Source organism: Pan troglodytes, chromosome 13 (assembly GCF_028858775.2).
Source record: "Pan troglodytes isolate AG18354 chromosome 13, NHGRI_mPanTro3-v2.0_pri, whole genome shotgun sequence".
Taxonomy (NCBI): domain Eukaryota; kingdom Metazoa; phylum Chordata; class Mammalia; order Primates; family Hominidae; genus Pan; species Pan troglodytes.
The window spans coordinates 103,497,070-103,511,866 of record NC_072411.2 but is presented as its reverse complement, the minus strand read 5'-3'; the positions used below and the strand labels follow the sequence as shown (position 1 = coordinate 103,511,866).

The following is a 14,797-nucleotide window of genomic DNA, read 5'->3' as shown; positions in this document are numbered from 1 at the left end:
TCCCCAGGAGGCCCTTGTGCAGCTCCCAGAGTCCGAAGGCCAAAGAACCTAGAGTCTGATGTCCAAGGGCAGGAGGAGTGGAAGGAAGCATCCAGCATGGAAGAAAGATGAAATCCACAAGGCTCAGCAAGCAAGGTTATCCCTCTTCTGGCCGCCATCTAGCCGTTTGGCAGCTGACTGCATGGTGCCCACCTACATTGAGGGTGGGTCTTCCTCTCCCAGTCCACTGACTCAAACGTCAATCTCCTCTGGCAACACCCTCATAGACACACCCAGAAACAATACTTTACCACAGGAGTCCCCAAACCCCGCTGTGGACCCATACGGGTCAGTGGCCTGTTGGGAACCCAGCGTCACAGCAGATGAGCAGCAGGGTGGGTGAGCATTACCGCCTGAGTTCTGCCTCCTGTCATATCAGCGGCCACATTAAATTCTCATAGGAGCACCAACCCTATTGTGAACTCACACACAAGTGATCTAGGTCGTGCCGCTCCTTATGAGAATCTAATGCCTGATCTGAGATGGAACAGTTTCATCCTGAAACCATCCCCCACCCCATGGTAAAACTGTATACCACAAAACTGGTGCCAAAAAGGTTGGGACCACTGTGTTATCAGCTATGTAGACATCCTTCAATCCAATCAAGTTGACACTTAATATTAACCATCACACGGTGTTTCTGGATCAGACTAACATTTAAATCGGTCGACTAAGTGAAGCAGATTGCACTCTCTAATATGAGTGGACCTCATCCAATCAATTGAAGACCTGAATAGAAGAGGAAGGCTAAACTTCCCCCAAGTAAAAGAGAATTCCTCCTGCCTGAATGCATTTGAACTGGGACATTGGCTTTTTACTGCCTTTGGACTCAAACTGAAACACTGACTCTTCCTGGGTCTTGAGTCTGACAACCTTTGGATGAGAACTACACTATCAGCTCTTCTGGATGTCCAGCTTGCTAACTCACCTGGCAGATCTTTGGACTTGTCAGCCTCCACAATCGCATGAACCAATTCCTTATAATAAATCAGTTTATGTATGTATGTCTATAAAATATAGATATATTATATACACACATTGATTCTGTTGGCTATTTCTCTGGAGTACCCTAACACACCCCATAGTAGGAGATCTGAGAAGCACCATTTCGGGCCCTCTATGGTCCAATTTTTAAACTACACACATTCAGGAGAAGCTCCACACAGATTTGAAAGACCTCTAAGGTCTCTGTGGGCCTCTCTTACGGAAGGGAAATTTAGAAGGGGGAGGTTAGTAGGATGAACTATAGCCCTTACCACTAGAGTTGCTCTTAGGGCCTCAGCGGTCTTCATCTTCTCCCTTTTCCACTGTCCATTTTAAATTCTTTCACTTTGGTGGGTCTTGGTGGCTTAACGGATGGAGTAACCCAAACCTTCATTCTTGAGGGGGTCCAGTCAATAAACATGAAGATAATTGTGCTTGAAATCGCCTATGGATTTGTATATTATTTGTCTTTTTAATTTTTTAGTACTGAGGTAATCATTTTAAAATAACTTTTAATGTAATATAAATAAGATTGTATAAATTAAGAAAATCAACTGAAGTAGGTCCCAGTTTACCACACCTCCAAACTATGTATTCTTTTTGAGACATGGCAGAGTCTCTTTTCTAATTAGGAAACATTAATTAATTAAGACCTCTATGCCCTCATATGTTGTATCTCCTACAGAAGCAATAACCATACAAAAGGCCAGAATGCCTTCTGCCTCCATTTAATCAAATACTCAGTTGATTATAGATTATGTAAATAAATCTGCTTGAGAAAGGGCTTTTCTTGGCAAAACAAATCAGAATCTGTATATTAGCTCTGTCAGACTATGCAAGGAAAATAAATAAAAGCATAAACTCAATTCAGTAAATCTTTATTGAGCTCCCACGGGGTGCATGAATTTAGGATCTATAATTTACATAGGTAGGAAAGTGTTACTTTAGCCCCCTTTTTTTAAAAAAAGCAAATTACAATTTCTGTATATATTTCAAGTGAATCATTTAATGTGAGTGAGGCTCAGTTAGGTGTTACCATAAGTATTAACAGAAGAAAAAGGGAAAGCACAAACATTTTCCCTCTACCAGAAAAGGGTCTGATGTAAGATAAACTATCCTGTTGGTTTAACAATAGCTCATTAAAAAGGCCAGAGAATCTGGGAGAAGAAGATGTACTTGGAAGCACTGTCCTCTGAGGGCCCATTCCCAAGGGACAGCAAAATACTGAAAAAAAATTAACTGGCTCAAAAATTATATTGAGAGATAAAAAGAGTTAGTCACAGCTTAGAAAAAAATTCCAGAATAAATGACACTAGCTAGATTAGTAATTCTGATGTTTCCTTGTCATAGTACTCTGTGCGAAACAGAGGGACTACAAACTGGTGCCCCTTTGAACAGAGTGGTTTTAAATAATAGATTCTCCAGTGCACCAACTGTATTTTCAAGTATAATTCTGGTATTTGTACCTAGAAATACAGAAGAAAAAGCAGCAAGGAGAAAGTGTCAAGTATATAGGACATAAAATGATTTGGCAGCCCTAGAATTCCCAGTATGAGTCTTTTTCATCAGGAAAATCACATTCTGGCTCAGTCCAAGGTAACACTGGAGGCAATGATATTGATGGCTTGTTATAAGCAGGAGGCAACAGTGAAAGTATTGAATCCTGGCTTTCTTCTTTCATCTGTTAAAGAAACTCAAAATAAGGCTGTTGATATATCATTTCAATATATCAGTTTTGTTAGCAATAAATAACTTTTAAAGAATTTATGTTAAATGTGTTTAAAATTGTTTTCAGGTATTTCCCCTAAAACTGCCTTTGATTCTGGTCATCTGAAAACAGGAAGAAGAGCCAAATAAACTGACTTCTTATCAGAGTTACTTTGCCCTTTCATCATTTCTAGCCAACATAGAAAATGTCTCTAAATTAATCAAAATATACACCAAGCATCAGTAACGTGATGATAGTCCATTTTATTTTTACTCATTCTGTTTTGAAGAATGAAAGTATTTTAGAAAGTCTATAATTGAACTACCAAAAGTTTTCTTGTTTTTAACTTTATTTTGTAACAAAGTTATTAGTAAGAACCTTGGTAACCAAAATATCTCATCAAGCCAACAAAATAAAGTGACTTTTTAATAGTAATTAAAAACATCGAGACAATGGATGATAGATCAGCTCACCTGTTTGAAGAAAACATGGGACAATAAACTGCTTGCTGATGGCCTGAAATTTTTAAGAAAGTTATAAAAAAAAACCTTTATATTAGAATGTAGATTTCAGGTGTAAAAATATGTTAGAAATTAGGTTTAGAGCTATAAAACCCAATACGAAAAAGATTAAAAAGAATGTATGTCAGAAGCCCAATTCTTAGCTACAACCTTGACTAAAGGAAATAATTGTAGAGGTATCCTTCAATTAATCCATACTCAACATTTACTGCACACAGTATTTACTGACAGTAACTTAGTAGGGTAGCAGCAATTTACATTTTATACTACTTAGAGTCTTAACGTAAATGTGCTAATTAATGTCTAGAAAGAGTAACTGATTTTTACTCTCATTTTTATTGTAAAAATCAGTTAGAAAATGATACAGCTGAGACTGGAGCCCAACTCTTCTGATTTTTTTTTTTTTCTTTTGAGATGGAGTCTCGCTCTGTCACCTAGGTTACAGTGCAGTGGCGTGATCTTGGCTCACTGCAACCTCTGCTTACTGGGTTCAAGCAATTCTCCTCTCTCAGCCTCCCGAGTAGCTGGGACTACAGGTGCATGCCACCACACGCGGCTAATTTTTGTATTTTTAGTAGAGATGAGATGGGGTTTCACCATGTTGGCCAGGCTGGTCTTGAACTCCTGACCTCAGGCAATCCACCCGCCTCGGTCTCCCAAAGTTCTGGGATTACACGTATGAGCCACCACACCCAGCCTCTTCTGATTTTGAATCCAGTATTCTTCTCATTTGCTTGTTCCCACTAATTGTTCTTAGCATTGATATTTTCTAGAGCAGACAATATTTTGATCAAAAGATTTGTATTCTCCTGGAAGGGCAATGTTACAAAGCTTCTATAAAATGTAAAACATGTACATTTTGTGCTATTTAAAAGAGATCAATATTACCTTTTCTCAGGATCTTGCTGCAAACAGAGCTGTACCAAGCTAAAGAAGGCAGGAGAGAAAGTTTTTGAGGATGGTGTGTGTAATCGGTCACTATTTACTGTGTGAGTTCCACTGGAGACAAGCACACTTTCTCCAATCCCAGAGTCTACACCTGACTGGGAATTTTTCATTCTGGATTCTGATTGAGGGAAAATACTGATATCCAATGGGCTATAAGGAGGACCTTTCAGTTTCTGTAACAGCATCTAAAAGAAACAGAACTTTCCTTCAACACTTTTCAGGCAAAATATTAAAACAGTAACAACAATAAAGCTCCTAAGAGTCTATAGCAAACATGTTTAACAGAAATTATCTAGAATGTAAGCAGTCTTATGAAAGGCAAGTAGCTCAGGCATTTTAGCAGCACTTACCTGAGTTCTATGCATGTCCTGGAAAGGCACCTGCCCACTGGCTAATTCACATGCTGTAATCCCAACACTGTAAATATCTGACTTCACATTATACCCATGTAAATCCTGTAGGACACAATTAATTTGAAGTCTTTTAGTGCAAATAAGTTAACCAAAAGTTATACACATGTGCTTTTTTGATAAAGAATGGTGAACAATAATGGAAAAGAAACCCATAAGCGACAAATCAAGACACACTTCATATATGGTATTTAATTTCCTAACATAATTTTGACAAGAAAGAGAAATAAAGTCTTGCAGAAGGCCATTCACCAATCCAAATATAAAGACACAACTGTACTTTAGCCAAACTCAGAAGACACTTGAGACACAGAAAACCCAATGCAACGGCCACACCTGACCTGTCTCAGTAGTTCTGGACTCAGCCACGGCTGCACTGATGTGCTGAACTGTGGGAAATCATACACAGCCCTATGCCTCTGTCCATGCTTAACCAAACTATGCAGATGGGACAGGCCAGAGAGGGTCACTAAGCCATCACCAGAAATGAGGATATGGCTGGCTTTAATACTCCTAGAACAAAAAGAAACAATGCTAAGTAACAGGAAACTGGCCAATGAAAAAAAGAATAAAAATCTGGCAGGAACAAATCCATATATTCTCTTGGAAATTAAATACCCTTTACAAAACAGCAGTATAAACTGCAAAACAGTACTGCAAAACTGCTGTTTACACAGCAAATGTTCAGGGAATAGGAATTCTTTCAGCTACTTACTACAGCACCAATACAAGTAAAGATATAATTGAAAGCTATGTGTTAAGAACTGATGGCCGGGTGCGGTGGCTCACACCTGTAATCCCAGCACTTTGGGAGGCTGAGGCGGGCAGATCACGAGGTCAGGAGATCGAGGCCATCCTGGATAACATGGTGAAACCCCGTCTCTAGTAAAAATATAAAAAATTAGCCAGGCGTGGTGGCAGGTGCCTGTAGTCCCAGCTACTTGGGAGGCTGAGGCAGGAGAAGGGCATGAACCCAGGAGGTGGAGCTTGCAGTGAGCCAAGATTGCACCACTGCACTCCAGCCTGGGGGACAGAGTGAGACTCTGTCTGTCTCAAAAAAAAAAAAAACTGATAATATTTTTTCAAACAAGAAATGGAATCAAATAATTAATTTCACTTTTTTTTTTTTTTTTTTTTTTTTTTTTTGAGACAGAGTCTCACTCTGTGGCCCAGGCTGGAGTGCGGTGGAGTGATCCTGGCTCACTGCAACCTTCACCTCCTGGGTTCAAGTGATTCTCCTGCCTCAGCCTCCTGAGTAGCTGGGACTGCAGGTGTGTGCCACCACACCTGGCTAATTTTTTTTTTTTTTTTGTATTTTTAGTAGAGACAGGGTTTCACCATCTTGGCCAGGCTAGTCTCAAACTCATGACCTCAAGTGATCTGCCCGCCTCGGCCTCTCAAAGTGCTGGGATTACAGGCATGAGCCACCATGCCTGGCCAATTTCACTATTTTTGAATGCTGTTACAAAACACCTAATAAGCTATCTTAAAAAAAATCAAACAATATTTGAAATATAAGGTTATAAAGCTAAATGTAATACTATCCAATAAGTCTCTCATACATCATTTATAAAAATTATCTTATACATTTCCTTTAATTGTCAGATAAATTATAAGAGCCTTGTTTTTCGATACCAAACACTGAATTTAGAAACTTAACAGAGGAGGATGGCCAATCATCTGGTGACATATAATGAAACCTCAGTTAACCAGAATATAGTGTGTTGGAAATCCTTGGTTAACTAGAATTTTGCTAAAAAAAAAAAAAGTAAGACAAAAAGCTTTAAGGGGATTGAAACAAACAATAGGAAAGCAAGCTTATTTAAAAGTAACTTAATTAAAAAGTAAGACAAAGTCGCAGTATATCTTAGAACAGCACTGTTTTTAACATTCAGTCAATCACTTTTGCATATACACTTTGGTAACAAGAGAAGTGATATTTAGGATGATAATCTCAAGGTACTGCAAAATAAGAAATCAAAGAAAAGTTTAATTCCAATTTATGCATAAGATGGAAAACAGATAATGAAGCTCTTCATTTGCTTAAACAAAAACAAAACGAAAAACACCCAGCTAACTAGGATCCCATTTCCTACAGCTCATCTCCTGAACATCCTCATTAGATTGAGACTGTGAGCTCCATGAGGGCAGGCACTCCACCCCAATCCCAATAACTGCTTGGCACAGAGGATGTGGTCTGAACATGTTTGGTGAATGGACATAAAATGTAAGCAATCCACTGCACCTAATGGTCCCTTCCTCCCTCAATTTTCACTTACAAGTTTCCTATCCCTTTTTTCTAATATTCAACTGCTCCTTCCTAAAACCTCCTTCAAATTAAAATTATTTCATTTAATAAAATACAAATAAGTAAATACCTGTGAATACAGCCATTTTGGTGCAGATAGTTCAACCCTCTCACGGCTCCAAAGAGAATGTTTCTTATTAAAGTTTCACTCATTCCTTCAGGAAAATAGGTCCTCAAGAGTTGACTTGCTGAACCTGAAAGAAACCCCTAAAATCCTTAGATGAACATTGAAAGTGATTTTGCTTCCAGCTGTATTTTAATGTTCTTTTCAACCATAAACACAAACATACCTGTTACTTTTTGAAGTCTAACCCAAACAACACTTTCCCACACGAACATGATTTTCTTTCAAGAATCTTTAAACAATTTTTTGTAATGACACTTTAGAGATTAGGGAAGAGAATTAATGATTTGTCAATATTATTGAATAAAAATACATTCTGTGTGTATATATATATATATATATTTTTCTTAAATCCAAAAGCAATTCACAAAAGCTGTCCTAAAAATCAAAGCTCTAGAATCCATTCACTATTTATTCAACACAATTATTGAACACTACTTTGTGCTAAGTATACGTGAGCACCTGGGGACACCACAAATAAAAAATATATAAATGATCCCGGCCCTCAAGAAGCACAAGTCTAGTGAGGGACATGGACACACACAAAGATGTTTCTAATACAGTGAAATAGTTTACAATGCAGTGAAACGGACAGGGATGGGGGGCAGAGGTGGAAAAACAACTTCTTCCTGCAGAATAACAGTAGGTCTCCATTAAAAGAGGGGAAGGAAGCTGAAGGGAAGACACAGCTTGTGCAAAGGCACGGAATTCTTGGAAAAGCAGTGGTGGTTCACTGATCATCATACCAATTCTTACTTTTTTCTGCAGACTAAAATTCAACATGTACCAGATATAGAAATATACCATGAAATCTAAAATTAGACTTATAAATTAAATGTGGCAAATCATAAATCTAAAATCCCAACTCATCTATATAATTATAACATCTAGGCTAAGTTAATTTATTTATTTAAAACCAGCATTCTTACCATAGGCCATAAATGGAGAAATAACCCAAAGCCAGCTGCCAACAGTGAAAACTGTCCAATAAGTTGTAATATTGGGATGCCGGAAAAAGTGGGATAGAATCACGGCTTTCTAGGATAAACACACAAGAGACAAGACATTTAAAAACAACTGTTTTTTCCTTATGACGAAAATGGCGGTCGTGGCAGCTAATACTCAAGGGTGCTTATTAGTGAAAGCACTGTTCTTAGTGCTTTTATCTATTTAAATCTCACAACCACTCCACAAAGTATGTGATATTATGATTCCCATTTTTCAGAAGACAACACTTAAAAATAAGTTAGAAAACCTGTCCAAAAGCATGCAATTAATAAAAAGAAGTGGAAGTAGAATGTGAACTTAGTTTCCCTCTAGGGTCATACTCTTAACAACTGTACTATGTTCTTATCATAAAAACATTTAAAAATACATAAAAATCCCTCTATTGCTACCTCACAGAGAGCCACTGTTAACATTTTGGTATAGTTTCTCCTAGTCTTTTTTTGTTTGTGTAATATACATGTGCACATATAAATATTTTAAGAAGTGGGGCCGGGCACGGTGGCTCACGCCTGTAATCCCAGCACTTTGGGAGGCCGAGGCAGGCAGATCACGACATCAGGAGATCGAGACCATCCTGGCTAACACGGTGAAACCCCGTCTCTACTAAAAATACAAAAAGTTAGCTGGGCGTGGTGGTGGGTGCCTGTAGTCCCAGCTACTCGGGAGTCTGGGGCAGGAGAATGGCGTGAACCCGGGAGGCGGAGCTTGCAGTGAGCCAAGATCGCGCCACTGCACTCCAGCCTGGGCGACTGAGCGAGACTCCATCTCGAAAAAAAAAAAAAAAAAAAGAATTGGAACAATATCCAAATAAAATCCTTTCCCCCTTTATATCAAAAATGATTAGTGACAATAAAAATGGTATTATAAGATACCTGAAATGCAATTCTGTCAAAATTTGTTATTCAGAAATTAATTTTGCTTAACTGGATGAAAAGGAAACTGTTTTTGATTTCTTCCATTTCCCTATGTGACTATTTAGGATGGGACTGACTAGGAGTATTGTAAAACTCCAGACTAGCATTTTGAATATGATATTCATTTGAAGGAGCAGCAGTTACCAAAGTTTGAATATATTTGTTCTTTCATATAACGAACCTGGCTTCCAAGTATTCTTTCCAATTCTGTAACTGCATGTTAATTAGAAGAAATCTGTATTTCCCTAACAGAAGAACTATTAGTTTGGGGGAGGAAATTCTTACAGATGTAATCTCCTCAAATAAACATTATATTAAATACAATCACCCCTTAGTATCCATGGAGCATTGGTTCCAGGACTGCATCCCCTGACTGCCTCCTACACACCACCCCATAAATGTACTAAAATCTAAAAATGCTCAAGTTCCTTGTATAAAATGGCATAATATTCGCATATAAGCTATGCACATCCTCCCATATACTTTAATTCATTTCTAGGTTACTTATAATGCCTAATACAATGTAAATGCTATGTAAATAGTTATGCTGTGTTTTATTTGTACTATTTTTTATTGTATTATTTATTTTAAAATATATATTTTCTATTCACAATTGGTTGAATCTGCAGATGTGGAACCAGTGGATACAGAGGCCCAATTGTGTATCATTTTCTTCATACTGTTACCTGTAAAGCTTTCAGGCGTTCTTCATTGCAGTTTTCCAGATTTGTAATTTTTATAGTTACCAGTGTTCCCGTGGGAGTATGCCGTGCAAGATGGACAGAAGTCAAGTTGTCAAATCCTCTTCCTGTAATCAGACATAAAATTCATGTTAGTAACCAAAGAAGAAAAAAACCTGACAATTTAGACATCATCAAAATTGAAAAGTCTTACTCTTCAAAAAGTACTGTTAAGAAAATGAAAAGGCATACTACTGATTCAAAGTATTAATAATACTTATCAAGTAATCCAATTAAAAAACAGGCAGAGGATTAAACAGGCAATCCACAAAATAAGATATAGGAACAGCCAATATGCCTATGAAAAGATGCTCAAGATAGAGAAATGCAAATTAAAACAGTGACACACCATTACATATCTATTATAATGACTAAAATTGTGACTTGATAAACCAATTGCGATATACTCACACAATGGAATGCTACTCGGCAATCCCGTCCCCACTCCCAGTCCCTGGCAACCACCAATCTGATTTTTGTCACATAAATGGTATCAAAAAGAACACAGTCGTCAACTTCTTTTGTGTTTAGCTTCTTTCACTTGGCATATGCTTCTGAGACTCATCCACGTTGCTGTATGTATCAGCAATTAATTTCTATTGCTGAGCAATAAACAATTGTATGGCTATACCACAATTTATTTATCCATTTATAATGCTGATGGTGGCTATTAGCTTGTTTTCAGTTTTTGGTGACTATAAAGCTGCCAAAAACATTTCTACACAGGTTTTTAAGTAGACATGTGTTTTCATTTATCTTTGGCAAATATCTGTGAGTGAGATTGCTGGGTCATGTGATAAACGTATGCTTAACATTATAAGAAGTTGCCAAATTGTTTTCAAAAGTGGCTGAATCATTTCATATTCCCACAAACAATGTATAAGAGCTGTCACTGCCTGACATACTCACCAGCATTTGGTATCGTCAGCTTTTTAAATGTAAAACACCTAGAGTGGCATCTGCTAGCAGCCACCTAATAAATATTAGTTACCTCCCTCTCTCCATGGTCACCAAATTTTGTCAGTTTTATTTTTGAAATGAAGTTAATCTCAAATTCGTCTCCTCCCCTCAGTGTCAGCATCACTGACTTAGTTTGAGCCCTGTCCTGTTGCCCTGGATGTATGCAGTGACTCCCTCATATGCCCTGAATTCTCAGCCAGGGCACACACCAGAATTACTGAGGGAACTACAGCAAAATGCCTCTGCCTTGGCCCTACTCCCAAGAAACCCTGGTTCAGTAGCTCTGTGATGGAATATAGGTGCTGTAATTTTAAAAAAGACACGGGTAATGAAGATGACACTTCTGGTTGTGCATTGCTGATCTACTACATCTTCCTGACTGTTGCCTGAGTTGTTTTAAATTTGGCATTTTATCAATAGCAGGTCCTGCAGCAGCTGAGAGCTTAGATCCTACAGTCAGAAAGATCTGGTTTCAAATCACTAACTGTATGAATCAGAGCCTCGGTATCCTCATCTGCGAAATGGGAGTGGCAAAGGGTTAAAGAAAAAAATACATACTAAATGTTCAGCATAATGCCTGTTAGATGCTATTATTGTCATCATGATTCCACAATGTCTCTCTAGCGGAAGGACAATTCCAAATCTCCACCTTAAATCCTCTGAGTAATAAGGAGGGTAGGTTGTGGAGGCCATTCTAAATCCAACCACATGAAGTCCTTCACAACGTGTTCCAAACCTGCCTTTCCAGATTCATCTCCTACCACTGCCTACTCTCCCCTTGTTCCCACTTGCAGTCACAGAGGAACTATATGGTATTCTCCCCTAACCATCCTTCCTCAGTCATTTACTGAGGTAAACATGTTTTTACCTTTTTAGAATTGGCACCATTTGAAACTCCTTTCTAATTTTGGGGCATTTGCCACTTTGTGTTATTTCAAAAAGGTCAGATCCTTACTCTCCCTTAGTCTCCTTGACCCTGGCATGCGACCTATGCTTGGCCAGCTGGAGTATGGAGTGAAGGACAAAGCAGCAGCAGTCGTCAGAGCTACCAGCAGGGGGCCAGCGTCTGGCGGCGGGCAGTACATTCACTAGGCTGCTCCTATTCCACAGTCCTGGTCCTTGTCATGCAGCTTCTCTTGGCTTTTTCCAAGCCTAGTTCTCTAGCCAATAATTCTGTGAGTTAGCAGCACTGTTCAAATATTCCTTTTTCACTTAAGTTAGCCAGGATTGTTTATGTTGTCTATAACAAAACCTATGACTAGAATATCTAGCAAACTGTTCCTCATTCAAGATCCAGCCCCTTTTTGCCATCTCTCTTAACTCCCAGAGGTGGTTCGTTGTATGCTCCATCTTCTCTGTTCCCATAACACTTAGGACATACCTCTACTAAAGTACCCTCCAGTGCATAAAACGAAGCTATATTGTGTCTTCATCTTCCCAGAGATGATGTCAATTCCAAGTGTTCTACCATGCTTTGTTTCCCTAGCACCTAACACAATCACCGGTGTGTAGTGTTTAATAGATGTTTCTAAATATTCAGAGCAAATGTTTCACATATGTAAAGCTATAAACAATAACCCATCCTATTCCACACTTAACTGAAAAAGCTTTCTACTACAAATGATATTTTAGATAAATTTTTAAACTGAGAAGCAATTTAAAGGATTGTGACTAAAAAGATTTAGATGACTTGATTTTACTTCATATCCAGTAAAAATTATACCCATAAAATAGATGCTTCCCACAATAAACACACAAATAATAAGTATTTAGTGTCTTCCTCATCTAAATGTACTTCAATGGAAAAGTAAACGTTCTAGACAGTAATCTTGAAAAAATCTGAGTCATTATTTTAAGATAGACATAAATTAATTGAATCCACTTGACTGACACAATTAGCATCTAGTTTTATGCTGGAGGTAACAACAGAAAAACACTTGCCCACAAAATAATCTTTTTGTCATCAATTTAATTTCTAGCACTGAAGGGTCAATTAGAAATTCAGGATTATTACCTATTTCTACTTGGAGCTCGTAGTGAGAAACGTTGGTGGAACATAGTACTTCACTGGCTCTAGTGGATGGACGTGACCAGGAAAGGGTTGGCTCATCAACCTGCATTTGTTTTTAAAGATAAAAACAAAATAGATGAACTTCTTGGTCCCCCTGCCCCAATATAAAACACTGGTGTTATATTTTCAAACACAGAGGTGCTCATTAGGAAGGTACTGCAAGGTGGCTTAAGATACTGTTTTAAGATCTAAAATGAATTTACCAATTGCTCATTGATGTTAGGTAGAAAGCTGTTAGCCTATGGAGAGGGCAGGAAAAGCAGATTTACAGATAGCAAGGAATACTTCCCAGTGTAATTTCCAGTAAAATGTTTAGGAGTTGCGAAGAATGTTAATTCTTCAGGATAGCTGACAAATGTACCAAGCGAAGAGCTGCAGGGACCTGTGAGGGATATTCTATGCTTGTGCTCTTGCTTTAAGCTAGAGCCATATTTTGCACAAGGTACATGCTCTGCTACTGAAGATGTTAACAGTCAAGGAACAGTTTCCAGACTGCAGCCTATTAAAATTGCTGATGAAGTTTTTTGCAAGATGAATCAGATGGGGGGTCAGAAAGAAAAATCAAAGGAGACAGACCTCCTAAGTGAATGACCAAGTACTGATAGGAGGTCTCATGGTGTGCTTTGGAGTGAGAGTCAGGTTTGCACCTGAATACAGTGACAGTGAAAAAACATGGATGTATGAAAAAGAAGCCTAAACTACTGGCTTCATATGATAGCCATGAGGGTCTCCCAATGGACATAACTACTCAAAAGGACACTTAGGAGCCTCTACAGACAGATGGCAGGGGAAGGAAGAAAGGGGAAAAATAACATTACTATGTGCTAGGAATTGTGTTAACTCCTTTTCACATTCTTGGCTCTTTTTAATCAAGAGACAGAGATGGAGTTTGAAACAGTGACAGGATTAAATGTTCCCTAAACTTTAAGAGAGCAGGAAAAAAGGAATTATAAACCCATGGCTAAAGATAAATAAGGCTGACTATTGTTCAAGAGGAATGAAAGAATGTAAAAAGAAATTCTACTATACGATTGGAAATAATCCTGATGAGAAAACAAATCAAAATAAAGCAATTTAGTTTCTCTTTTTTTCTGCCTCTTTACAATCTGATGGAAGCAATTCAGTTTCTTTAAAACAGGTAGTCTTCAGATAAACTCAGATTTAATGACCACATAAAAGGGCACAGAAAGAACATATAACAGCTTTAAAAATTTTTTAAGTGATATCAACCTGTAAGCCTGTCGGGAAGGCTAGAGATGTAATGAACTAAGGCTTATAATTCACAGGCTTGGAAAAAAACGGCATAATGTTACTGGGTGATAGACTAAAATCACAACTAATCGGCCTCTATTTTGCTTCCATCTATTCCATTAGGGAATTAGTCTTATTTAAACTAGAAGGGACACATGTTGTAAATAAGTATTCAAAGCTCTAAACAGGTTGTTTTAAGTAGGTTCAAACCTCCAGGCCCAGGGCAATTACACTTAGGATACAAAGTTTGCAACTATGGTAGAACTCAGATGAAAAACCAGAATAAAAGTAGCAAACAATGACCCAATTTTCAAAAAGGGAGAAAACTACAAAGGGGCAAGCTTGATGCTGCTGCCCAGCAAAGTCAGAGATCAAATTATTCAATAGGTGAATTATGGGCACTTTAAAAAGCCACATGGTAATCACAAGAAGACAACTCAGATTTACTAAGAGTAAATCATCCCAAACTAACCTCACTTCTCTTTTTCATTTGACCAGTTAGATGATAGAAAGCAAAAATTATGGCAAAGTCCTTGCCTTTGCTCTGTTAAACTTTTTAATGACTTCCTGAAAATGAAAAAGGCTGGCTTGAAAAAAGAAAAAGTATGGATCATGCATTGCTGGGCATAGCTAATTACCAAAAAAAAAAGAAGAAAAAAAAAAGGCAGGACTCACAATCATCCTGAACAGCTAGAAGAATGGGCCCAGATCAGTAAAATTTTACAAGGATAAATGCAAAACCTTACACTTAAGTTTAAAAAAAAAAAACAAAAAACCAATAGCCTAAATACAAAATTGAGGATACCAGGTT

At 37.9% G+C, this 14,797-nt stretch overlaps 1 protein-coding gene across 3 annotated transcripts in view; it reads right to left on the bottom strand.

Annotated features, from left to right (window-relative positions):
* Positions 1–1,885: 1,885 nt before the first annotated feature.
* The window catches only part of STRADB (STE20 related adaptor beta), a 29,741-nt gene continuing 16,829 nt past the window's right edge, over positions 1,886–14,797 (bottom strand). For all 3 annotated transcript variants that reach the window (XM_009443702.3, XM_054678815.2, NM_001280201.1), the window contains 9 exon segments: positions 12,679–12,778; positions 9,651–9,772; positions 7,972–8,080; positions 6,989–7,112; positions 4,952–5,123; positions 4,551–4,655; positions 4,141–4,385; positions 3,205–3,247; positions 1,886–2,704 (listed from right to left, as the gene is read on the bottom strand). In XM_009443702.3, the coding sequence (XP_009441977.1) occupies positions 2,561–2,704; positions 3,205–3,247; positions 4,141–4,385; positions 4,551–4,655; positions 4,952–5,123; positions 6,989–7,112; positions 7,972–8,080; positions 9,651–9,772; positions 12,679–12,778 (1,164 nt within the window). In that variant the 3' untranslated portion in view covers positions 1,886–2,560.